This window comes from Equus caballus, chromosome 17 (assembly GCF_041296265.1).
Source record: "Equus caballus isolate H_3958 breed thoroughbred chromosome 17, TB-T2T, whole genome shotgun sequence".
Taxonomy (NCBI): domain Eukaryota; kingdom Metazoa; phylum Chordata; class Mammalia; order Perissodactyla; family Equidae; genus Equus; species Equus caballus.
In genome coordinates, this window is record NC_091700.1 from 40,525,495 (window position 1) to 40,553,376 (window position 27,882).

The 27,882-nt window shown below is 43.7% G+C and overlaps 1 protein-coding gene across 4 annotated transcripts in view; it reads right to left on the bottom strand.

Moving 5' to 3' along the window:
• The window catches only part of FAM124A (family with sequence similarity 124 member A), an 81,938-nt gene that overhangs the window by 48,677 nt on the left and 5,379 nt on the right, over positions 1 to 27,882 (bottom strand). For 2 of the 4 annotated variants that reach the window (XM_023621548.2, XM_023621547.2), the window contains exons 2-3: positions 24,665 to 24,696; positions 4,199 to 4,932 (exon numbers count right to left, since the gene is read on the bottom strand). In XM_023621548.2, coding sequence (XP_023477316.1) covers positions 4,199 to 4,932; positions 24,665 to 24,696 — 766 coding nt within the window. The remainder of the gene's footprint in view (positions 1 to 4,198; positions 4,933 to 24,664; positions 24,697 to 27,882) is intronic. The other 2 variants (XM_070240305.1, XM_070240304.1) reach the window with 1 other exon arrangement.

Consider the following 27,882-nt stretch of genomic DNA (forward strand, 5'->3'; position numbering starts at 1 on the left):
GACGCAAAGAACAGCTGGTGACCATCCTCCATGGAAGAGGTCTTCCAAAGGCTTAGACACCACTGCTAAAGTGCCTCACTACTTTGAAGACATGGAGCAACCTGCTTTCAAAATTTTCCAGCCTAAAATTGCAGCCACGTTCTGTTTGTGGAATTGAGCTTTGGGTCCTCAACTATGCCTTTGTCTGTGTGTTTGGCTGGATCCCAAATCACTTTTTTTTTTTTTTGAGGAAGATTTGCCCTGAGCTAACATCTACCGCCAATCCTCTTCTTTTTTCTGAGGAAGACTGTCCCTGAGCTAACATCCGTGCTCATCTTCCCCCACTTTCTATGAGGGACTCCTGCCACAGCATGGCTTGACAAGCGGTGCGTAGGTCCACAACTGGGATCCAAACCGGCAAACCCCAGGCAGCTGAAGCGGAATCTGTAAACTTAATTGCTGCACCACCGGGCCGGCCCCCAAATCACTTCTTTTTTTTTTTTTTTTTTTTTTTTAAACAATATATTTTTTTTTATTTTATTTTTTCCTTTTTCTCCCCAAAGCCCCCCGGTACATAGTTGTATATTCTTAGTTGTGGGTCCTTCTAGTTGTGGCATGTGGGACGCCGCCTCAGCGTGGTTTGATGAGCAGTGCCATGTCCGCGCCCAGGATTCGAACCAACGAAACACTGGGCCGCCTGCAGCGGAGCACGCGAACTTAACCACTCGGCCACGGGGCCAGCCCCCCAAATCACTTCTTAAAGAGAGTTTTGGCTCTGCCCATGGCGCTGCCATGGCAGGCCTCCAAAGGAGGCAGGTGACCTTCCGCCAGGCCTGTGCCCTTGTCAGCTCCCTAAGAAGACGCCAACACATAACCCAGCTGAGTCACAGTGTTTCTGACTCTGTCCTTTACCAGCTACATGCAATAGGTGTACTCCAGGCACTTGGCTTAAATAAAAAAGCCAAGCTTGGGGCCAGCCCAGTGGTGTAGCAGTTAAGTTCATGCATTCTGCTTCAGCGGCCTGGGATTCGCAGGTTCAGGTCTGAGGCATGGACCTACACATGGCTTATCAAGCCATGCTATGGCAGGCATCCCACATATAAAAAGTAGAGGAAGATTGGCACAGATGTTAGCTCAGGGCCAATCTTCCTCAGCAGAAAGAGGAGGATTGGCAGTGGATGTTAGCTCAGGGCTAATCTTTCTCAAAAAAAAAAAAAAATCAAGCTCACTGTCACTCACTATCAAAAGCTTGGCTGAGAGAAACAAATTTTGGGAGCTATCTAAAAGTATATCCCTCCCTCTGGGATTAAGCCAAGGCCCCAGGAGCTGCAGGTGGGGACTACCCTGTTTTGCCCAGCCTCCCTCTGGGCTAACATAGCCATATTCCCAACTTGCTTGACTAGGTACTTCTTCCCCTCTTTTGTGCAATACAGAGGAATTGATATGTCCCTTTAAGGGAAGGGGTCCCAGGAGCTGAGGAGGAGAGGTCTTCTCTTCTGCTTCTGTCTCTGTTGTGTTTCTTCATCTGTGTGCAGCTTACACAAATGCTCAATCTGTGAAAATGCATTCAGCTGTATATTTATGACCTGTGCACTTTTCTGTATGTATTCTATTCTTCAATAAAAAGTAAAGACAAACACACAGAGAGAACCTTTCATCTTTAAAGTACAATGTTATGTTAGTTCTAGGGGATGTGGAAAGATTCATAAACACAGGCCTTGACTCCAGAAAGCTATAGGTTAGTACCATCAAGCATTAATGCAAATTTCTAGGGTGCATTTTCCAGAGGCATCTTGGGCAACTTCTGATGTTAGCAACTCCACATCCACGTGCCTTCCTGCCTTTCCCCTTGAACCAGGCAATGCCAAGAAAGAAGAGGGATGAGTTTCACGAGGAGGAGGTCTTTCTTTCCATCTTATCAGATCTTAGGAAAAACCATTTCCAAATTCTTATTAAGAGGCTCGGTAGCTCCCAGAAAAACCCCTCAGTGTTTTTCCTCCAGAGGAATTAAATGGGAGGAGGAAGTTTCTGAAATACGGAATGTTAAGTCAATGGGGCAGGATGAGAAAATAAAATGCAATCTATATGTTAAGAAAGCAACTGAAAACTACCCAACCAAGATATCCTTCAGTGTATAATGCCACTCACCTGAACAAAACCACTTATATTAAAAATTACAGTTGGAAATGGAACTTGGGAAACACATTGCTAAATAAAAAGGTGCGGATAAAAAGGCGTTCTCTCAATTACGCTCCTCCCCCCATGACCTACCTATCCTAATTGTGCTAAAGACTAAAACTGAAAAGTGACTTAAAGAGATGGGCAGGTCCATCTCACGCTAGAGTGCAAGGCGGCTTTCTGCAGTGATGCAGCAACAGCAGCCTGTTCAGATAGCCATAATCAAGGACTACGAGGGGGCCATTACTCATTTCTACCCATATTAACTTAACTCCTCAGCATATTACTATTTGGAACAAAGGCTTCATTCCTGACACGCAAGACACAAATCTTTCTTCTTACTCTTTTCACACTTTGATGCTCTAACTTCAAAAGCCTGCACCTGTACAGATTTTATAACCATTTAAACATGTGGATCTTCTTTGAAATATTCTTTCAATGGTTCCTTTGAGCAGAGCCCAGGCCGAGCTTTCATACTTTATTCTTTCATTTACGTTATTATAGGGATCAAGCGAGAAAAATATTCTAATTACTGCAAAAAGGAAGCAGTCCTTTTGGAAACAATCACATTTATTTTAGTCTTTTAGGATAAACAAAATCCTTTCATTAACTTTTACTTATGCAACTGCATCACGTTTTGCATAAAGAATTGGCAGTCTTCAAACACAGAAAAAATTTTTCTCACATTTCAAAAGGGATTAAAGAGCAAATGCTAGCTAGCATTCAGTTCACTGAATAATAAAGCAATATTATTTAGTTTCTAATCTGCATAGTTCTAAGGGAAATCTGAAAATTATCTATGTCCTATAAATAGTAAGTATCTTAAGGTGACCTTTCTGACTTGAGCGATGTGGCCTGGCTGTAGTTTTAACCAGTTATCTGACATGTGCCAAATCCTCACTTCATTTTGTGGTATGTGGATTACAGTTCTGATGTTTAATGCCCAAACCAACAAAAACTATGAAACTTTACCTGCGATTCAAGCAGCTACAATCACCACCTTTCAAGATAATGTCCCCTAATTTGCTATCAACTTTCTCCTTTCAGGTAGCCATACATGAAATGCCAGAGATGCCAGAGATGCCAGAGGCAGAGGCTTTTCAGAAAAACAAGGTCCTGTATGGTTGGAACTGGATTATCTGTCAATCCCAGAAAGCCAGGGGTGGAAAGTAGTCATCAGGTAGGGCCAGGTGTAGGATGTTTTAAACCTAGGTGCTCAATTTTGAATTCTAGAGTCTAATTAATAATCTCTAAAGAGTTTTGGACAATCACTGGAAGGAATGGAGGAGAAAGGGCTCTGGTAATTGAGGGAAGGCATTAACCAAGGGAAAGGACAGGGCAGTTCGCTGCATCCATTTCCTCAAATGAATTCACTCACACCTTCCCACACTTAACAAGACCAGAGCTCCAAAGGCATTGCTTACTCCTTAAAACGTTTAGGACAGTCATTTTTCAAGTGACTACTGAATTTTAACAACTTACTGCCCAGCAGTAGAAGAGGGGATGGGTAGAAGATGAGGTGGCATCCGAGGGAAGAAGAGAACAGATACCTTCTCTACTGAATGTCAACATATTTCACAATTTTCATAGATGGGTTTTCCTGCAGTTCCTCTGTGGGAGTCAAGAATACATTGCTAAAACCTCCCTAAGCGTGAGGGAGCAGATTCAGGAATCTTTAATATCAAGTTCCCCGGGATATAAGCTCATCTGAAATCCCCAGGAGCCCTGAGCATTTAGTGGATGCTCACCCACAGGTGGGTGAAGAGACACCCAGGGGAACCGGCAGTTGCTTGCCTGAGCTCAGCACATGGCCGTGACAGTAGAGTGAAAAGAACCAACGGAAAGAGCCTGTCATGCTTCTCTTGCGTTTAGTAGAGTATGGACGCCCTGACTTGGTCTAAGAGCCAGAGGGTCACTGATCTCTCCTTTGTCTTAATTCATTGCTCTGTCACAGGTATTAATTTAGGGTTTCTGGCAGAGCCAACTAACTTGTTTCTCTGTTGCCCCAAAAATAGACACACACAGACTTCCCCCAAGGTACCTGCAGAAGGATCTTGTTCCCGTCGTGGTCCTCTGTCTGCCAGCGCCCCTCACTGATGGGGCTGCAGGGGTTGGGCAAGAGAGGCACCAGCTGACCGATGTCCTTGACTCGGAACTCCAGCACGGAGGAGTCGGTGGGGACTGGAGTCTGGTCACTGGGCAGTCTTTTCAGGGAGAACTGGATGTCCACATCCAGATTGGAGAAAATGGGGAAGATGCAGAAGTCCGTTTTCTTCTGACTGGGGCTCCGCCTGAGGATCAGCTCGTAGAACTTGAGGATGTCGGCGTAGTTGTCGTGGCGACAGTAGATGGTGAAGCGCACGATTTCCCTGCCGTAGTGCACGGGCCGGATGGCCCACAGCGGGGTCCCGGGGGCCAGCGTGAAGAAGTCCTGGCTGCAGGGCAGGTAGGGCAGGAACCTGCCGGGCACGCGCTCCGTGTGGTGGTGGCGCCAGGGCGGCCGCTGCAGCGTGCGGTGCAGCTGCAGGATCTGCTCCTCGCCGTACTCCTCCTGCAGAAAGAGAACCACCGCCAGCGCCGGCTGTGCCACCTTGGGGAGCTTCCTGCGCCGCCGGGATGCCCTCCTTTCAGAGACCCTGAACAGCTGCAGATCTGGGTGGATCCAAGCCAAGACCTTGTCGATGGCCTCCTGCAGGGGCTGGGACTCCCCTGGGTCTGCGATTATGTGGATGCTAACCAGGAAAGGGTCCTGTGCCTCCTCCACAGAAAGCTCACCTGGGAACACACACACAGACAGAAACCGTGGCTATTTCATTAAGGTGTCCTGTGATGACATGCAAGGCCTGGGCAGGAAGACATGCTAAATTCTAACTGAACTGACTTCATGATCGTTATGATTTTATGATCTCAAGTTCACATGCAGAAACTACCATTGCAGCACCACAGCAACAAAAAACTAAAGAACTATTGCTACAAATGGTTCCCAAGGTGGGCAGCGTTAGGAAAACCATGGTGCTGTACTTTATCAGGTTGAGTGTACTTTCTATTAGACTCCAGAAAGCCAAGCCTCCATTGATCTGGAAGGGATAACAGGCCCATCAGAGAAGATGCTGTAGCATCAAGTGTACACTATTTATTATTTCCTGAAGCCTCACACCATGAATGTGCCCTGTCCCACTGCACTCCCCTGGTTTGCTTATTTCATTGGTTTTTTCTGTTCATTCATTTAACAAACATTTATGGAATCCTTTCTTCATGCCCTGTGCTAGGCACGTCCTCTAACTGACAGCTCAAGCTCTGGCTGGAGGCCAACAGTGTCCTTATGGTGGGACGCCTGGTCCTGATCATCTCGTTGCTGGAAACAAAGGGAAGAACAATGCTGGGCACAGTGTTCTTGCTGTCACGGCTTACTGGTTAGGGCTTAACTGTGGTTAGGGGTGGGGGACATATGGGGGGACCATTACTACCCATGTAATGCTGCCTTTTGGGCCTCTCCCCAGGCCAGGTCCACTCAGAAGCCTATGCATCCTAAATGGGTCAGTTACCCTCCTTATGTCTTCTGCCAGACCATCTGGAAGCATAGAATTCCAAGTGTGAAGTTGACTGTTTAAGTTGGCAACACTTTCCCATGGGGTGAACAGTTTGCTGGCCACCCTGGCATATTTCTAATTCAGAAATATTCAGCATATTTCATCAGATAACTTCATGAAGGCTTGTTCTTTTTAAAAGATGGCTCTATTTGCATTTATATAAGTTTTACGACTCATCCAAGGGAAATCAAGAAATCTTTAAGTCTATTGTGGCTTGGGGGACTAGATCCATCTGGAATCTAGACCTGTCTTCACACACGTACCTCACCATGACCACTAGGGTGTTAGGCATAGAGTGATCCTGAGCTCAATAACGTTTGAGAAGTGTGATATGCTTTTAAGAACCATAACCTCGATCAGCTCACAGGATGAAAGGTAATTTTTTTATTGTAGGTGAACAAGACATTCCAAGTGGGCTTACAGGTACATTTCATCATATGCATCTTTAATAACATGATTTTAATTTTGTTGGATCAAAAGCTCTCTGAATTTTCACCCTCTGTTAGACATCTCACTTGGGAATAGTTAGTTCAGTTTATTGTTGTCTTCTTTCTCATTTCCTCATTCATTCATATATTTTTTGGAGCAATCAGTGGATACCAGGCACTGGGACAAGGAAGTGGGTACTACTGAATACTACGGGAGTCTATTTACATAGCCTCTGGCATGAATGGTGCTCCCTTCGAGTTGTACAGTGCATGACCTGCCCAACCACAGGCAGTAGCCCTCTACAGAAACCATAAGCCACAAATGAGAACTTCATGATTTAGTTGGGAAACACAGACATGAAAAATTGAAATTCAATCTGATATATGCCTATAGGAAATACAGTAGAGTAGCATCTTAGGAGGGAGTTGGATTGTAAAGTCACCATGAGGTAAAAATCACCTGTAGATGATATTACCACTGAAAGCCCCTTAAATTTCCAGTGTAGTACTGAAGGTACTGACCTGCAACAAGACAACATGGCCAGACAGACGTTCCTTTGGTTGAGCACCAGATGAAATAACAGGCTTGCTGCATAACTTGTGTTATGAAAGAATAGTCTTGTATCATTAAGCATGAGACCCACCCCCCAACCCCCACCAAGCAGGCTGTACCTTTTACTCTACAAGAGGTTTCTGGGAGCTCGAGAGTCTTCTGGAACCTAAGGATGACTACGGTAACAGCAAAGTCAAGTCTCAGTACCCCCATGATCATACAGCAGAGTGGTGGGTGGAATTATTTAAACTCCCTCTCTCCCTCCCTCCTTCTGGCTGAGCATGTATTCCCGAATTTGTATGAGCTAAATATGAGCATTATGCAATTCCAATTTACTACCACACGACAAAGGAAGGAGCAACTTTTTCTCTAAAGGGCTTCCAAGAAGGCTTTCCGGAGGAGGTTCCATGTGAACTGGGCCTTGAAGGTAAATGACATCTCACTTAAAATAACCTCAGATGTGGGCGAGATCACTGTAGGAAGAGGGAGCACTGTTTATGAAGGCTCAGAACTGTGCAAAAAAACAAGCACATTTGGAAGGGGGTGGTGAGTAATTCTGAAACATGGCAACAGATGCCACAGGAAAAATGGATTGGAGCCAAGTTGTACAGGGCCTCAGCTCAATTTGGTAGTGATAAGGGGCAAGGGAAAGGGTGTTTTTCTTGCTAGATTACCAATTTATTATAAAAGGGTATAACTCAGGAACATCCAGATGGAAGAGATACATAGGGCAAGGTATAGGGAAAGGGTGCAGAGCTTCCACGATCCCTCAGAGCACAGCACTCTCCCCAAAGCTCTCCGAACCCCATCCTTTTGGGTTTTAAAGGAGGCTTTGTTACAAAAGCACAATTTTTTAAATTGAGATATAATTGACATATAACATTATATTAGTTTCAGATGTACAACATAATAATTTGATATTTGTATATATTGTGGAATGATCATCACAGCATAAGTCTAGTTAACATCTGTCACCATATATAGTCACAAAAATTTTTTTCTTGTGATGAGGACTTTTAAGATCTACTCTCTTAGCAAGTTTTAAATATGCAATACAGTATTATTAATTATAGTCATCATGCTGTACATTACATCCCCTTGACAATTATTTTATAACTGGAAGTTTGTACCTTTTGGAAAGTTTTAATAAAGGGATGTTGGGACCAAGTTAGGGGGAGGTTGATTATAGGCAAAGTAAGAAGTTGGAAGATGAGTGCAGAGTCTAGACAAGAGATAACAAGGACCTGGCAGTGTAGGAAACTCATTATTGGCCCTAGGTCTTTATCCTACCCTGTCTCCTTGCTCTCTGCCTTGTGACTTTGTAGTTCCTCCCACTAAATGGGTGAAGTGCCTTTCCTCACCCTTTGACTTTGGATTAGCCCAGATGCCTAGCTTTGCCAATTGAAAGACACATCACTGACATGTGTTTTTGGCTTATCTTCTTGTTTCTCTAACATTTCCACAAGAAGAATATGCTTGGGCCAGCCCACTGGCGCCAGAAAGGAGGATGAGAGATATGTGGAGCAGAACCACCCTAGATGAGCCCCACCTACACCAGCCAACCTCAGACACCCAAAGACATGTGGCAAGAGCCACCCAGGTGAGCCTGGTCTACGTCAGCTGACCCAAGACACATGGGAAATAATAAATGACTGTTGTTTTAAGTCATTGGGGGTGGTTGTTACACAGCAATACTTACAGATGCAGGCAGAGTCAGTAGGTATACAGAAGAGCCATAGATTCACAGCCTATTCAGGAGCACATGTGACAGACTTGGAGTGCATAGGCCTTGGAGTAGGGAGCAGGAAAGGAGTGTACCTTGATGTTTCTAGCTTGAACAACTGGCCTGATGCTGATGCTTAACTGAGACAGGAAATACTTCTTCCTGAGACAGGAAGAAGGGTAGGTTTGTGGGGAAAGACAAGGAGTTCCACTTTGGCCATGCTGCCTTGAGATGACCAAATGACTTCAGGAGGGGTGTCCTGTTGGCAATTGGACCTGTGCGTTGCTGAGGTGATGGGCTGAATTTAAGAACGGGCCAGTTACCTTTAGACCATATTCTTGCTTTTATGCAGTTACTTGTAAGTGTGTGCCCCATATTGATTTGAATCTGTGAAAATTCATGATGATGGCTTAAAAAACAATCGGAATTCATGGATTATTCTGGTCCTTTTCTTTGCTTGCTCTTTCTGCTCACCTGGCTACTTTCTGATTCATTGAACATTAGCACCACTATCAGCAGAAGTGCAGTTGAAACAAAAGTAGTGAAAATGCAAACCAACGAAATTTTCTGCCAGTCAGGAACTCCAGTAAAGGGAGGAGAAGATGCCACAATCACCTAAAACGAATATTTCACTTTTCCATGGTGCCTGGACCTCCCAACAGTAGAGACATGTGACTTTGCTAAATGTTAATGAGCGCTCAATACAAACAGAAAGGGGCAGAAAGGCTTTGAACAATTTGGGGATAAAGAAACTTACTTGAGAAAATTACAGATGATTTCTATGAGGGAAAAAAGGACACATGGAGCAGAAAGAGTATTTGGGAAAAGGAGTTGTCAGAGCAGTCAGGCAGTCCCATTAAGATGCTGACCCCACTCTCAGGGTATGCACATGGCCATGTACAATGTTAGCTAACATATGTCTGCCTTACATTCACCATGGGCTGGTACTTTCTTGGCATTCTTCATGTATTAATTCTTTAATCCTCATTAAGAAGGATGAGAGGGCTGTTATTGTCCCCATTTTAGAGAGCAGAAAATCGAGGCACAAAGAGGTGAAGCATCCTGCCAAGGCCACATCAGAGCATGTGAGCTCTCCGTGCACAGTCACCCCGCGGCTCTGAGGAGAAGTGTGCTCACCCTCTCTGTATGTGCTTCACAGCAGAATGAGCAGCTGTCACTCTCCAGCCATTTTTGGTCACACTGCTACTACCTCACCTCCCATGACTGCTCTCCTGCCTCCTTCTGATGGGCTGGCTTCTCAGCCACCAGCCAATAGCTTCCTATTGCGGACACACATTTACATCTCTTTCTTCTGGCCCTGGGTCTCTGAGGAAGAATAATCCAGAAACTACCTCCCTGAAGGCACATGCCCAAGTCTTTACATCTGAGCACTGCCCTAAAGGGCAACTGAAACAGGCCAGCACTACAGGTGGGTGCAACAGGGAGAGAAAAGCAGAAAAGTGACACAGAGAAGGCCTGTGGACAGGCATGAGAGGCCGGGGCTGGGAGAGGCCTGGGGTAAGGTAGCTTCTGAGTCTCCCAGACAGAGTTGTCAGGGTGCTCAGCATCAAGCTACCTCAATCGGCCACACAAAGGTTTCCCAGAGAGCAGTAACAAAGGCCAAGCTGAAGCCTGCATGGATGAATGAATGTTTACAGCTTTGCAAAAGGGCAAGATGCCCAGCCTTGGAGCAGGGGGTGGGGCCGAAAGGCACTTGACCAAGCACCAGCTCGCCTGGGGAGCTCAGGATGCAGCCAAGAGCAAGCAAGACAGGAAGATGCAGACCTGACCCCAGAGCTCCCATGCATTGCCTGAGCCAGGGAGATGTAAGTGGCTAAACTCCTGGCCCAAGACAAGTAAGGAGAACGAGTGGTGGCATTAGCATGCTCTGGCCATTGCCAGCCTGTGCCCACTGCACGTGACCCTGGAATAAACAGGCTCAAAGAGCCACAGAATACAGCTGCAAACTGTCATCGGGTGCTAGGGTTACACACGCCCAGAGAAAATCTGCTTCTGTGGAGCCAGGGAGGAAACCAAGTGTTTGAGGGGAAGGACAGAAAAGGTGAATAATTGATTGTCATGAAAAGCGTCTCCGGCTCCCTGGAGAAGCAGACACCGCGACTGTGGGAAATGCTCTGCCTTTATCGTATCTATTACACGTCTTCTCAAAGGAGTTCAGAGAGCACCTGCTCAGGGAAAGCACAAGCCAAAACGAACTGGGCAACGGACGGCCTTCCCCAGGGCTGGCTGGAGGATGGGAGCTGTTCACACAACATTAACAAAGCCTCCAAATTAATCTGTGCTTCCCAAGAGGAGAAGCAAGATTCTTTTTCCTCTGATTATATACAATTAGAGTTTCCTCTGATAACATAAAATAAAAACAACTTTAAGTACAGCACTACACGAGTTCAGTCTTTCTATGAGGCAGAAAGTATACTACTAACCTGAGTGTTTGTTACATTTTTTCCCCAATATTTCACCTTTCTTGTATATCCCTCTTTTTGGTCTCTTAAGCTTAACAGAAAACAATGTAGATGATAATAACCATGCGGTAAGCTCTTATTATTTGCCAGACACTGTCCTAAAAGCTTTATGTATATTATCTCACTTAATCTTTAAAACAACACCATGACAAAAGTGTATTCTCCCCCATTTTGCAGGTGAAATGTTAACTGACTTGCCAAAGGCCCTTCATGTAGAGAAGACAGAGGTCTCTCTGCTTCTCACCAGCACGCTTTCTTGCTTCTCAAGTCTGCCATCCTTATAATCATCCTGTTGGTTTCCTGCCCCAAACCTCAGCCTGCTTGGGCTGGGCTCTCAAACTGTGCCTTAGCTCCTTTGGGCAACATGGGTGGGAGGTTCTGCTGTGAATGGACTGACCATCACACCTGGGCAGTTTCTGGCCATCCCTGACCTACACGGACAGCCTAGGTTTGAGCCTGGTGGAGGAGAGGGAGGGAAGTGAGGTCCTCCTGCCTGCTGACAGACATGCTGATGCTGGGTCTCCCACTGGGCTACCGCAGGGCTGCCTGCACCGGGACCCCTCACTGCCATTCTCTGTACTCTGGGGCCTCCCACCAGCTTTGCATGCACTGTCTGGTGCCTCTAGACTGGCCCTCCGCCCAGAGCTGGCAAACCGGCGTGTCCCCAAAGCACCTCCTTCCCAGCAGCAGGTCTGTCCAGTTGAAGGTCCAGATCTCTCATTCCAAAGGGAATGCTTGGCTCAGTCTCAGGATATAACAAGCTCAGATACCTCTTTCTAGAATTTTTGGGAATGATTGGTGTCTCTGTCATTTTATCCACAATTTACCAACGACCACTGGCAATTCAGTTGCAATCATGTATTTAATCACAGAATGTTTATTGAGTACCTACTCTGTGCTGGGCACGGTAGGAAACAGTGGGAAATAAAAGAATCTCTGCCTTCCTGGAACTTATAATCTAGTGGGGTAGACAGGCAAGAAACACACATATATAAGATGCAGTCAGGTAGCTAAGCGCAAAGCCCCTTCAGTAAACTAACCCACGTTCAATGTGGATATAGCAACAGGTTTCCAAGGCAGCAGCTGTAACCATTTACCATCAACTGAATAATTGCTATGCACCATCCCAGTGCCAATAGTACTGCCAGCACCTCAGTGTCCCAGAGCCCCCAGGAGGCTAACAGAGTCTGAACAAGGGCACCTCCAGCTGTGGCAGGCTGCTTGGTTTAGGCAACTTGGCCCCGGAGCTTGGCTTGAGACCCTCTAATCTCCTATGCATGAGGTCGAATAAACTCCTTCTTTGCATTTCTAAAGCCCCTCTCTGGGGCACTAATCAGTGCAGGGGCTGAGATACCTGCTCTGTCAACCAGCCCCACATGATCAAGTGGCAGCAAACCCAGGTGAGGTGGTGGCTCAGGTAGGCAGCAAAGACAAGCCCAGGGCACAGGGTGACTCTGTGAAGAAGGATTAGGTCAGAAAGAGAGACGGAAGGAGGCTCCAGAAGGACAATGAACACAAAACCCACCGTGTTGTGAAGTGCCACAAGAGGGCCAGCCTCCCCTCATTAAGCTGCACGGTTTCCTCGGAATGCCTGAAATAAATGCTCTCAGAAAGGGGCTTCCAAATTCCTTACCGGGAGGGTCTATTCATCCTGAATGTAATGAATAACCTGCCTTCATCTCTTTTTTTCGTTTTGTTTGTTTGTTTGTTTGTTTTTTTAAGTAAAGCCAGTTCCTTATACCTCTGAACTAGAGAAAAAAATTGAAGCAATCCCCTTTGGCCCTGCCAACACTTAAGATAAAATCACAGACTTTCTTAATTCTTAGTAATTTTATGATTTTGACAAGGCCTTTGGTTGACTTGCAAGTTTGGACTGTGAAAATTGCAAGGCTGGCCCCGGTGCCAGTCCCAAACTGAAGTCAAAATTAGATGCAGAGCTGGAAATAGTGGGAATCTGGTGGCAATGAGGTGACATGCAGAGTTTTAACATAGGGGATCCAATTTGCATTCATAAGCTTAGATAATAAGGTTCTATCTCAGCCCGAATTGATAGAATTTTCCTGTAACCGAAGAATTGAATATAGGCTGAACGGCTAAGCCAAAACCTATATTTTCATTTGACTGAGGAGAACAATAAGGAATCTTTCTGGTCCTTAGGGCCTCACAAGCTTTTGCAAGAAGTATGGCTTTGCTGTAAGTGTAGTATTTGACTGCTCTCTCCATTTTCATCCTCTGTTGCAGATACAATGTCAGGCATGTGGATGTGTGCTTTGTATTCCTGAGCTTATTCTGAAACCAGGACATGATTAAGAAAGAAATAATATGGAAAGTGAAGCAGATACTGCAGATATCCTGAATTTTCTCCACTTGGAAGTGGGACATCTATTTTACTTTAAATGTATTTCTTTTTTTTTTTTCTTTTTGAGGAAGATTAACCCTGAGCTAACATCTGCTGCCAATCCTCCCCTTTTTGCTGAGGAAGACTGGCCCTGAGCTAACATCCCTGCCCATCTTTACTTTATATGTGGGATGCCTACCACAGCATGGCTTGCCAAAAAGTGCCATGTCCGCACCCGGGATCCGAACTGGTAAACCCCGGGCCACCAAAGTGAAACATGCACACTTAACCGCTGTGCCACCAGCCTGGCCCCCTTTAAATGTATTTCTAAACATTCTGAAACAAATTTCCGGATGAGAAGAGGAGGGAGAGGCAAAGGCCAGACACTACCCAGAGAGGAACGGCAAAGACACTTTAAACGCCAACGCTGCTTGACATAAATGCTGGAAGAGGATCAGAAGGTTGATAAGAAACTAGTCTTAGAAGGTACAAAGGCAGCTAGAAACACTTGTACCATAGTTATCTAAGTCCTTAGGACTATAATGATTTTGAATGGTTATGAGAAGTAAGATAGGTCTGATGCACACCAACGTCCAATGCTTCCTGCTGTATTAAGACCCCTTGTGTAGAACAGTTAAAGAGTTCAGAAGGACTGAAGAGACTCTAGTATTTTACACAGAACCCTTTTTTCTACACAGTAATTTCAGTTCTTTCTAAACCACATTATGTCTTGTCATTTTCATCCGTAGCAAAGTCATCCTGAGAGAGCTAGGACTTCAATAAAACTCTGTAGATTTGGAGACGAGGCAGCAGGGCTTGCAAACAACAAGATTACAATGTTCATCTTGTTTTAAGAAGTAAAATACATCTATCAAAACAAAACAGACAAAAGAGGAGGATGTTAACCAAAACCTATCCCAAGAATTTGCTCATCAAGGAACTCCAGACCTCCCCATCTTACACTAGAGCTGGCAGCAGGAATCCTCACAATTACACTAATGAAGATTTATTTTACAAAGGGATTTATTCTGGCAGGATGTTGAGAAATCAGATGAGCAATGAATAGCTATTACAACACTTCTAGGAAAAAATACTACATATGTGCTTATAAAATATATCCTGAGCTGTAGTAGAAAAATTGCTGACTAAATCTGGCTCTGGCTCTGCTCATCATCAAACTAGCAGCATAGGGAATGGCCTAAAATTCAATGAAATATTCAAATGTTTTGCTAATATGAATATGACACTGACATGTCCCTGGTCCTTGTTTCCTTAGATAACATGTACCATGAAGCCTGTTTGAAGAACAAGCTTACTGAACGTGACAAGAAAATTAAAGGTGGATGAGCCATGTAGTCCAGCCCCTCATTTTACAGATGACATCAGGCAACTTGCCCTAGTCGACCAGTCAGGCAGCGGCAGGTCTAGAAAGAGGACAAACATCTCCCAACTCCCAATTTGGGGTTATCCCCTTTGTATTGCAGCTTTCCCCGGCTCTGAAGTGTCTACTCCTGCTAATAGCAGCCAGGACTGCAAAGCAGGAGACACGGTCCCTTCAGGAGCTCACAACCTAACTGGGGAGGCAAGATGTTCACACAGGAGAAATACAAGAAAAACATAAAATGGGAAATAAGTTCTAAAGGATGCAGTGAATGAATTTCAGCGATCATAACCAAGGTTTTCCTTTCCCACAATTTTCTTATTGCCTTGTAGCCTCTACCTACAGAGTCTGGGCTATTCATTGCTTCAGGGAGGGTGAGGCCAGATAGACCCATTAATTAAGTTTTTGAATGTATATATTTTTTCAGATCACAGCAGAGGAAATGGTCTTGAAGGGCAAGGCTCTCTTTTGCAAGGGCAGGGGTTTTGGAGACAGAAAAGCTTTTCTGAGTCAAGAAAGGGTAAAAGCCTAGAGCAGCATTCACACCATGAATTGGAGTGCAGAAGAATGTGTGATGTTGCAAGGGTGGCTTTTACACCTCAGAGGATGTCAAGTTTGGGCTTCTGGTGGGAAGAAGACTGCAAGGGACCCGACCAATGTCTGAATGCCAGAAGGTTTCCGAGAAAGGATCATGTACTGAACTGGGCTGAGCCCTGGAGGGGTGGGGATCTCAGAGCAGAACAGAACTGTGCCAGAGGGCGAGGGCAGCAGCTCATGAGTGAAGTTCAGCTCGATTAGAGAAAAATACAGCAGTTCTCCTTTGATACCTGAGCTTGTGACTGTGAAAATTCACACACACTATAACAGAAGGTTCTTAAAGAGTTCTTGACAGATAGTGGAAGTGTTATAACCCAACTGATGGGGACCCCTTAAGCACGCCATCTCTTAGAAGGACCTCCAACTTGAGTCTAGGTTATCTGTGACCCCCGCACATTTTAGACTCGCTATGCTCATCTTAGCCTGAGGCAATGAAATAGTAAGCACAGATTCACAGAGGAAGCCTAATTCTCCCTATAATAGACAAAGGAAAGACTTCCCACCACTATTCTTGTTACAAAGAAGGAAAAATAGGTCTTTCAAGCACAGATTGAATAGCTCAGCTTCACTACCTTTTTGAACCAATAATAATGTCAGAAGATGTCAGGCTAAGATAAAAATAAAAGGGGGAGTGAGACTAGATGGAATACTCCTCCCCTTACATAACCAGAGTGCTGTACAATATAGAAGTTTAATAAATGTGGAGGAAGGAGAGAAGGTTACAAAGAAGGGAGCCTCTTTGCTTTCCTGGCCAATTCTGAATATCGTAAACTTTAGTGGATACGACTCAGCTTTTTGCACAATGTTCCCCAAATATTTCTAACATGCTATCCCCTCAGAGGTTAACGGCAACAACACTGATGACGAATAAAGATAGAAATTGTATCCTGGAGTGGGAAACACTTTCCATAAAGCCTGTGCAGAGCACTAATGGCTTTGCTGTGGCTGTTATCGCTGCCCGAGGTCAGAGCAGGAGTGTAATCAGTACCATACTCTCAATGAGAGCCACAGAAAAGACTTCAACTTGCACGTCTCCAAAACTTGAGAATCTCTCTTTTTATAATTTACATGTTTTCTGTGTGTGTGTGAGGAAGATTTGCCCTGAGCTAACATCCATTGCCAGTCTTCCTCTTTTTGCTTGAGGAAGATTGTCCCTGAGCTAACATCTGTGCCAATCTTCCTCCATCTCATATGTGGGACGCTGCCACAGCATGGCTTGATGAGTGGTGTGTAAGTCTGTGCCCAGGATCCCAACCTGTGAATGCTGGGTCACTGAAGCAGAGCGCACAAACTTAACCACTACACCACTGGGCTGGCCCCTCTTCAGAGCACTTTCGTTCATTGTTATTCTCTGTGTGTGTGTGTCCATCCCTATCCTTTTTTGTTCATAAAAAAATCACAGTTTTTATGAGACCCTGGCACTCTCATCCACGCCAGTGGGAGAGTGAAATGGTGCCCTTGGAGAATGATTCAGCAATAGGGATCAGAAGCTTTAAAAAGTAAATACGCTTTTTAAGTTAGCAATTCCACTGCAGGAATTTATTTTACGGAAATAATGAAGACTATGCACAAAGTCTTAGCACAAAAATATTCCTGGCAATGCTGCTTTACAATAGTGAAAAAGTGAGTATAACCTCTAGGACCAAGAGAGCACTGGTGAATCAAGCACAGTGCAGAAATACAATGGACAACCGTATAGCTAAGCAAACTATTGTAGAAGTAAGTTTACTAATATATAAAGATGTTCACAATATACTTAGTGAGAACATTAGACTATAAAACTATACAATACATTTTTTGGTAATAATACATATCTATAGGAATATAATGATGCTCAGAAAAAAAAATCTATAAAGGCAGACACCAAATTATAACTCCTAGTCGTTTCTAGATGGTAGGATTCTAAGTTTTCCTCTTTTTGCTAATCTGTATTTTTTTGCTTTTCTACAATGAATATGAATTATTTGGGTAATAATTATTTTAAAATTGAGAAAAGCACCAGGCACGTCAGGGGAATGTACAGTAGCAGCTACTCGCTTTTGTTCCCTCCCTTGGGGTGGGGTGTCCTGACAACCCTGGTAGACCAGATGTCCCTGAAGTGTCACTTCAGCATCTCAGGGAAAATCTGGTCATGAGGAGTCTGCCTCCATTTTTCTGTCATATCCTGGGTAGAAGTCGGCACTCTCTATGTGGTTGAAGTCACACAATTAAAACTTATCTTTGAAGCTAGAGAGACTACATCATATTTTTTTGGAAACGAATGGCAGTAGAGCAGAGCATCAAAGTTGTTGTCTCTGTGGTACATTGTCCTCATCCTTTGATTTCCTGATGTGTATCTTTGGTTATTGCTTTTTTCTTATCAAGTGTCAAATGGTAATATTGCCTAGCCTTTCAGGTCCCCGTTCAGAGGATTTTGAATATATAGAGCGCACACCATCAAACAACAGTCTAAGTGCACCACGCTTCCAGCATTAGGGGTTTCATTCATCTCAGAGGTGTCGCTTGCTACTTCCATGATCCTACAGATCAGGCTGCCACCTGCTTTTCAAAAAACACCCACACAAACAAACGAATACCTCTAGCTTGCCTGAAAAAGGACACATCCGATGTTTTAAAATAAACCACTCAGTGGAGGAATACAACATTCTTCTTTTAAATATCAATAAAACCATTCAAATATTAATCAAGTGAAAATTTCTCTCATCTAGACATAACACAAATCCTAAAGCCTATATACCATTAAAAATGAGAATCTAAAGGTAAAAAATTTGGAAAAACCACATCTATCAGGGACGATTTAATAGTGATCTTGCTTAATGGGGAGATGGGCCAGATCAGGGCTCCTCAAAATTTCAGTACAAACACTCACCTGACCCAGGAGCTCTGAGGGGACCTGGGTTCTGCATTTCTAACAAGCCTCAGGTTGACGCTGATGCTGTGGTCCAGAGACCACACTCTGAGAAGCAAGCTTTCAGGTTTGGTGATTTTCTGTGCTCTGCCAGGCTGAGAATATCTTCCCTGGGCAGCTGACAAACTGGGAGTGAGTAGATACCCCAACCTGCACCAGCTGGCATTCTGTGCTCTCAGGCTGCGGCTAAGCCCCTGCTTGAGTGGCTGCGAGACCAGGACCTGCCAAAAATGACACACCCAGGACTGTGGCCTTTTTATTAGTGTTAGCTACAAGCTACACACTAAATGGCTCCAGCCTTAAGAGGAAGGTCCAGGAACATAATGAGCATCTCAAATCTGAAGCCAAACTTGCCACAGAAAGCCTCAATGCTTGGGGGCACGGGAAGAGCCACCAGCAGTGGGGCCCTCTCTCCACAGTCAGTGCAAGCTGGACTGAGGCCAATGCATCCCAAGGAGGAGGGAAGAAGCCTTAGGGGCTCTTTCTTACACAGTTACAGGAGCAGTAGCTGTAGGGGTACCAGAGGCCCCATACCAGGGAATGCAAAAGGTACTTCCGAGTAAAAGCTTTCATCTTACAGTCACTTTGGAAGGCAGGGCCACAAAGGAGGATAGACTGCACAAGGAAATCATACTGATCCGTCCACGTGCACAACATCTTAATGGCTGCTGACTGATCTCTAGCAGCCATTTCAGACATTGAGAAGGACTGTGCCATCAGTGACGCCATTGTCCAGCACAGGGCCACTCACAGAGAGCCCTTCTAGGAGGCTGCAGAGTTATTCCAGCCGTGCAGCAGCTCACCCTGAATCTCCCGTGAGAACAGTTCTACAAGTGAACATGACTGTTGTGCAAGATTAGGGTCTGAAACACAATAAAAATGGAAATAGGTCTTATGCAGTTTCATTTGTTGGAAGCTGCACACTCAAGTGCTCCTGGCTGTATGGCGTGGAGAGTAGAAATCCAAACCCCTGATTTTCCTCCGTTTGGAAATACGTATACCATTTCCCCGAGGCTCTGATTTGTTTTATGTCAACTATGAGGTTTACAACAGTATGTTAAACAACATCATTAGTTATTACTAATGAGCCCTTTGGAAACTGCGGAAATAGAAAATGAGCGAAAGTGATGATGGACCCGAACTGAGATACTTCAGGTACTTGTCAGGTTGGTCCCTAAAGACCATGTTACCGTCCATAACTACCTTTGTCTAAAAGGCTGTATTCTGATTTAGAGGAAATCAGGGACTTTTTTTGTTTTGATGCTTTTACTGCAATAGGAGTGTGAAGCTGGGGATGGACTAGGAGGATTTTTTTTAGTTTTTTTGCAAACTTATGTACCTTGCCAGTTCCAGGCTGATCACAAAATTAAGCAAGTTCAGTGGCTAAAATTGTTCTTCTTAAGGATTAATGAATAGATTTGAGTTTTACCTAGATCTTATGGAATAAGATGCTGAAAGAACATTTGTTCTGAAAATTACAATGAGGAAAGTATTGCACACAGAAGAAAAGATGAAAATGATGAAATTTACAAATGGATCAAAGTTAAATTGGCTATTACCACCTCTTCCAAAATGATGATCCTCCCTTTTCGGAGATGTGATAAAAACTGGCTCTAAAATGAACAAAGTCTGTCCATGAGTTATCATCTCCTCTAACAAAAACAGAAAGAAAATAATGATTATTTTATTATCCCATGTCTGAATTTAGCTCTTGGATATGGAGACACAGATCACATATATTTAAATATTCCCCACGAGTGATGAGTTCTATAGTACGCAATCATATCTTTTCAACGTGTTGCCTTTAATGCTCCTTATATTTGTTTATTAATTAAATCACAATGAGTTTATCTTTCCCTCCATGCTGAAGGGAGGCACAGATGTGGCCAAAGACCAAGTCAAAACGTATTATGTTTCAGTATCCTGAAACTGCAAGGAAATGATGCAACTGCTGAGAAATGAAAGGGAGAAGACAGCATTTATGTGGAAAGAAGTGTCTGTGAGAAAAGGCAGCCTCAGGAAGGATGAAATGTCCTCCTCGACAGGGCAGTGAGGCAGAATTGACAAGCCCCGTTGGTGGCTCGAGACCAGCTACAGTGTCTTGCAATTAACCAAGACACCCCAACTCTCCTATTTGAAAAACACCTGCCATCCACCTGATTCTTTCTTCTCAAGATAAGGGTGTGTCCAGGGTCCCGCAGTACCAGTGGCCCTAATCAGGGCTGCCTTCAAGGGCAGGTCACCAACATTGCAGCCCCAGGAAAGCTGAGGGGACAGAACTCCATCCAACCTACAGCCTGTGGACGCTCGGGGCCAGCAGGGAGAATGTAGGCAGGAAGCGGGGAAGCTACCTGAGTCACTGGAAGGACAGAACAGGAAGCTAGGAAAAGAAAGCTAGGGGAAAAAACAGGAGGGCAGGAACCTGAGGCCTGGGTGGGCTGTGAAACAGAGTCAGGGACTCCCGCGCACCCATGTCGTGTGCCTTTTTGCATAGCTTTGTTTGTGCTCCTGGGCTCATATCAGGAGAACACACTGTTGATGGCCATTTCTCCACAATTTCAAACACAGAGAATTCCTCAGGGCTTTGCCAAGGGTCATCTGCATCATTAAACTGATCTTTTACCATTTGTGCTTTGAAAAGTACGATGGCGTTCCTGCTGTCACTGGCAGGTCATAAGGGCCAGGGAAAGAGTTAATGACTATACCTGAGTTTTGAGAAGGAACAGTTTTAGGGCCCAAATTAAGAGGGCAAATAGAGGAGAGGCTCTTGGAGAACAGCCTCAAATAGAGAGAACTAGTTAATTCTTTGACCAGCCCCTCCTGGCATGTCCTGGGGCTGCAGCTCCTCCAGAAATGTTATACTGTCCTAAGAATATCATTTGTAAGCCCCAGCATCTTCTAAGAGCAACTCTCAAGTATGATTATAATCTATATTTGAATGGATATATTCAATCATACCTGATGGGAGTTTCATTAGCATTACATGGCACAGTTGATTTTTTTTCACCTGGTATAATTATTGTTTTTCTTTTATCCTGTTTATAACATTTCCCCTTTTTATTTAAAGCACTTAAGAATGCAAATTATACACAGTGGCTTGATGATCTCCTAACCAGGTTTCTGGAAACACAACCTGAAATTCTGAGAGTATAAATTACATTCATCTTCCTTAGGAAGCATTATGATTTACTGAGATCTCCTGAGTGCTAACAGTGTGTTTAGCTTTGTGGAAAGCAGCAAGGAAAAGCCAGTCTGCCCTGTCAATCTGAAAAAGGCAAATGGACCAGTCACAACTAGAAAAAAATTCACCCACTCAAAACCAAACCATCCGTTAAAGAAGCACCCTCAGCCACTCCCCCCAGAGTTGAAAGTGACCTTGGACACAGTCAGCAGAAATGCAATTTCATGACGCATGAGGTTGAGGAAAAACAGGATGCCCAGCAATCCATATGCCATCTCCTGCCCCATATCTTGTCCCTTTCTTGGAGGGGAAGGGGATAAAAAGCAGCCGCTGCCCCTCACCACAATGTCTCCACCGCCACCAACTTATTTATAGGCAGCTCACAGTACCAAAGCTCAGATCGATTCTGAACAGCCCTCCCTTCAGGTTTAATGCTACAGGGCACCAGAGAGGATGCCCTTTCTCCAGACTCTCATTCTGGGACAAAGAAAAAAGGTACAGAATCCTCGATTCTTCACTCCTTCCTTTCTCTCTTCCTTCTTTCTTCCCTCCCTTCTTCTCTCTTTTTAGAGGAGTTTCTAAGACATTCACCTCTTAACACCCCAGAGCTTCTGGAAAGGTGCTCAGAGACCATCCAGCCCAACCACCTCATTCTACAGAGGAGGAAACTGAGGCCCAGAGAAGGTAAGTGACTTGCCTGAGAGCACACACTGATAATTCATGCTGGAAGCAGGACTAGGCCCTATGACACCCAAATCCCACACCACTGCTCTTGTGCTTTCTCTTGGTGACGACCTTTCTGCCATCAGGGGCATGCGGCAGGAGGAGGCAGCCCCTGCATTCAAAGGGAAGAGATGATGACTAAATAGGGTGACTAGTGTTCTTGGAGGAAGTTTCCCTAACAATTCCAGCCACGATGAAAACCACTTGCACAAACAGATGAAACCCTAGCTCGCCCCAAGGAAGCCTTTATGGCCCTGTGAACTCAGGAACGAACACGTAAAGGAGCGTTATGTGACCGTTGGGTAAGAAGCACTCGCAGACATAGAAACATCCATTTCCTAACAGTGAATGGTCAGAACCCATCCTCAAATCCCAATCAGGAATCAGGAATCATTCAGAAACAAGCCATTCTGTGTAGAGAGGCTGAGAAAGGCAGTGGAAGGACAATGAGAGGCAGGAGCTGCTCCCAGGACCGACAAGTGGAAACCAGGACTTGTCAGTCCTCTGGGCCCTGCTGGTCACACAGGAGGTGCTGGCACCAAGTTGGCTGTGACAGGGAGAGTGACCCTGAAACTGAAGCATTCAGGATTGATAGTAAACTTATTAACTTCTCTAAACTCAGTCCTTGGAATGTGGTTATCTAATTTGCGGGGAAGCTCCATTTTTAATAATGACTTGGAAAGTACTTTTTATTATTGCAGCACTGTCAAAACTATGTTTTAAAGGATAGACTTAAGACTCTAGACTTAAAAATTTTGTTTCTTTTCAGAAAGGGTCCACCCTGTTACCTTTCACTGTCTGCTTAAGGGGCCTTCTCCTGAGTATGGGTGTGGCCAGGATTTATGCTCCTGGCTGGGAGGAAAGGCAGGCCAGGCAATATACTAGGCAAAGACAGCCAGGGGCCCATTAGTATCCACTCACTGCTTCTTCCTGCCGAGAACAAGGATGTGATGGCTATGGCAGAGGCAGCTACTTTGTAACCCTGAGGCAACCCTGAGGATGGAAGCCAAAAGCTGAGGATGGTGTAAGAGAATGATTGAAGGAGCTTCCTCACCAGACCTGCACTGCCCCCTCTGAACTTTTTATTTTTTTTTAATGTTAGAGGAAAAAAAAGAAACCCTACTTCTTTAAGTCATTATTTTTTCTCTATTATTTGTAGCCAAATGCATTTCCTAACCGAAATATGAGACACATACACATCCTCACTCTCCAAGAGGCCCCAACAATTAAGAGTGAGGCAGGAATCACAAAATATTTAAAGAGAAAAGGAAGAGCAATAAAAGGCTATTGATCCCAGTTGCACTGAGAGAAATTCCAACTCAGAGAGTGCAATTAAAATAACGGAGAGGAAAACATCCCAAAACAAATTATCAGTCTCTCTGACAAGAGAGGTGCTTTGTTGTGACCCAGAGGACTGATTTGAGGGCTACAAATTGAGCAAAGGCTTCGGGCAAGTATTTTATAAAAATCATTCTTAAACAAATGCAGCCTCTGGGCAAAACTGAGTGGAATGAAAACGGCGGCACTGAGAGAGAGTTCAAGAGAGCAGCCTCTGATTTTAGGAATGCAAAAGCTTCAGGGAGTGCACGCAGACCACTGGAGCATTCTTCTCATTATTACTAATGGTTCTTAATAACTAAGGGGCAATGTTGGGTCTCCAGTTGGCTGAAATGATCAGAAATAGCCCAGTGCAGTTATACTAATCACTAAATATAATTTGACACTAAATTACAATTCCAGATATACAGCTTTCTGCACAGTCTCTTATTGCAGTGGAAAACTAAGCCGGAACATCAATAAATAGAATAATCTAATTAACTGTCTTTCCGTTTGGGAACTATTTAGAATTGAGAGTTTAACAGGATAGAGAGGACAAAGCAATTTAGTACTTACTGATTCAAAAAATCTGGGCGTTTACTGTAAGACCATTTTTTGTTATTTTACAGTGTTTAATCAATCTGGATGGCTTTAGTCATTTATGTAGTGATCTCAATGACTGTAAATTGTTCCTAGATATAAGGCCTAATTTCCCATGAATAGATTTACTTGTGATTTAATATTTAATACAGGTACCTTTTTCTATGCTTAGAGTATGCTTATAAACATATTCCCAATCATTTTTTTAGCATATGTAATAATCGTCTATGACAGCTGCCTGCAGATACAGAAATACAAGGGAGGAAATTTGCCCAACATATTGGGGCCACCATGGATCCGATGAATGTGCTCTGAGCTGTTAGCCTGTGGGCGCAGCTGTTTAATAAATGTTTGTTGAATGAATGAGCTATATCAGATTCTTCAGAGGAGGTGTTTTAGGAGCATGCGTGCTAATAAAGCACGGGCTAGTTCCTTCAAGCTGAGTTTTCACAGGGAAAGTAATGGCATATCTAGTCCTGAGATCAACGTACAATCAAATTCTCAAGGAAAAGCTTCTACTTCCAGAGTTAGAGGATCCTGTATCCCTTTCTTTGGCAAGGATACCTTTGTTGATTCGTACTATTAGAGCAGGGGTTACGTAGATGGCCTTCTCTGTGTACATACATGGGGCTGACACCTAGGGGACTGCGAAGACAGTGCTGAAGGACATTTAAACCATACTTACTGCTGGTGGAGGACATGTGGCTGTAGTCAGACCTGAAACATAAAACCTTAGTATTAGTAGGATTAGACATTATTTTTTTTTATCCAAATGATTTTTTCAAGCTAGAGTTTTAAACGGCCAGTGGTAAGTAGCTTTTAACTGGTAAAGAAATGCCACAAATTAAAAACTGTAGCGCTCAGGATTGTTTCGTGCAAAGTAAAGTTGCGCCTGAATTTGAAAGCAAAACTTCAAAGGCACTTTAGAAATCAAGGGTCCTTCACAAGGGTTCTGTGAATCTCCGAGATGGGAGACCAGGTGGATCCTGAACCACCTAAATTTGCTGGCAAACTTTTGAATGAAGCTTTTTTTCCTGGGGAGAAGGCTCAATGTTTTCAACAGATCCTCAGAGGGGTTCATGATGCTCCAAAAGGTGAAAGCACTGCAAATGAGTACCTTCAAATGTTAGCACCATGCCATGGGGAAATGTTTCTCTGTTGACACAAGCAGAGGACTGGTGGACCCTGGCAAGAGTGAGCGGGAACCCTGGCTGTGAGGGTTTCCGTGGTCAAGGTCTGGCTGACCATCAGGAAACACAAAGGCACAATGATGTCTGACAGATTTCAGTTCCCTCGGAGAAGAAATCCTGCTGGATATTAGAGTAACAGGATGTGGGCTGTGATGGGGAAAGGGAAGAGGCAAGGTTAGGGGCAGGGTGAAATTACCCATTAGTTTCTATGCTGAAAAATCAGCTGCTGGCACTGGGCCTCTGTGAGGATGGGAATCCGGCCAAGGCTCTGCCTGCTGAATCTCTGCGAAGTTTCTGCTCTACTTGTGTGGCTGGTAAGCCTCCCCTCTCTGGCAGTGTATTCGGCATAGAAGCTACTGGTTTTCTCCTCACCAGTGTCCCAAAGTCATTCTCTGTAGGAAATTACTCTCTCAGGCATGTAGGGATCTATTCTGCCAAGGTGGTAGTTAGGGGACATAGTTATGCAAATGAAGTGGTTAATCACGTTTAATTTTACAGATATACACTCCTTTTATTTACTTAGTCTCATGTTGCCTTTCTTGAATCATCCAATTTTCACTCTATTGAGTTTCTTACCACATTAAAAAAGTGTATACAAAACCTTAAGAGAAAATCCTAAAGAGCACACCTCTTATCAGCTAAAATAACCTACATTTCTCACACAAAGTGATGCACTGATTTATTGGTAGAGGAGCAAAATGGAAGAAAAACAGCATGTGGTTTTCTCTCTTCAAATGAAATACTTTAGCAGTCATAGAATCAATGAATTTTAAAACTGGAAAAAATAACAACTACTCACATTTGCATATCCCTTTATATATGACAAACTGCATCCGCTTAGATCTAATCCAATTTTTTTTATATTGTTGATTAGGAAGCTAAAGTGATACGATTTGTAAGGAGACCAGGAGGTGAGGAATGACAAGGGCTTGACCTAGGTGTGCAGGGCAGTGGCAAGGAAGGAGCTGGGAGGTAGAATGGACTGTTTACGGCATGGTGACATGCTGGCTAAGGGAAATGGAAGAGAGGAGAGTGAAGGGTCAGTAACACTCTGAAACTCAGGATTTTTAGCCCCATCATCGGTGCATTAAATTTTTTCTGGAACCAGGCAGGATTTAAATAAAGTTTAGGACAATACTTAGAAATATAACTATATATAAATGCAATGAATGCTCAACAAACATCCACTGTGGTAAATGCAGTGGCAAAACAATTCCATTACAATATGACCACCTTAAGATGGACAGACTCTAAAGAAATTTCACAACAATTCAGATAAAACGTTCAATAAGAATGTGCAACAGTACTATTTATTTTATTATTAAAAATTTGTCAGTATTTTCAACTATGATTTTCCAAATACTCCCAAGGCAGATGGGTTTCACATATGCATACATTTTAAAGATCTGCATACAGATGGATATGTATGTAGAATGAAATTTACATTTGAAACATATTGCAAGAATCTTAAAATGCAACAGTAGTATTTAAGGACAGGTGCTAGCATAACTAATGGCCCTGCCATGAATCCCTCTGTATTTATCATGACTAAAGGCACTGCCCAGGTCAGGTCACTCTCCTGATTGTCACCCTTGCCCTGCTCCAATTCCTTCCCCTTATAGCAGCCAATCTTTGCAAAGCACAAATCTGATCAGGTCGCTCTCTGGATGAAGCGCAAGCTTGACAGCGTACAACATAAACCCCTCTCTCCATGACTGATGGCCTCTGCCCAGCTCTGCAGTCTCATCCATCACCCCAACTTCCATCCCTGTCTACCATCAAAACAGAAAGAAAACAGAAAGAAAAGTCACCTAAAACCTCACATTGCTCTCCAGCCCCTGATCGTGTTTATGTAATTTGTATACAGTTGCCATAATGACAGAGATACAATTTTAAACTGCTCTTTTCACTAAACACCATCCATAAAATGTTGCTACATAGTTCCTGTAATTATAATTTCAAATGAAGTAATATACTATAATTTATTCAACCACGTCCCTTTTGTTGGCTACGTTATTGTTCCTAATTGTTCACTTTTGCAAAGCACATGGCAATGAGATATTTACAAATACAGCTTAATATTTACTCCTCCTCAGAAAAATTATCATGGGGGGACTAGGGACTGAGTTGACGTATGAACACTTTTATAGCTCTTAAAATACATTCCAAATAACCTCAAAAGATTATTTACTGGAAATACTGCCAGTGAAAGCCAACTTGTAAAGTTTAAGACAATTTTGTGCATAAATAGGTTCAAACAACTTCAGATATTGAACTACAATTCTCTGGAGGGGTACATAGTTCTCAGCTTTTTTATGGTAGGAAGGAACCACAGTGTGGTATGTGTCTTGGGAATCCTGTTTATTGGTCTCACACCCTAAGAATTTACCCAGCTGGCTCTGCATAAGACATTCATCTCTGCCAGAATGAACCGTGAAAGGTGAATCCATGAATTTTAGGATGAAAAACTTATGGACACACGATACGGATGAGAATAATGCAAGGATTATACATTTTCACACACCTGACACATATAATAGACACATTTTCAAATAGTACATTGATTTAGTATCTGTGCCAATAAGGAACAGAAAGTTAGATGCAGTCCCTTGATTGTATTTTAATTACAACTATACATATAGGGATTATATATAAAGGGGTCTGCACATAAAATAGTTTAGACTGTCAGCAGCCTACTTGTCAATTTTTATAT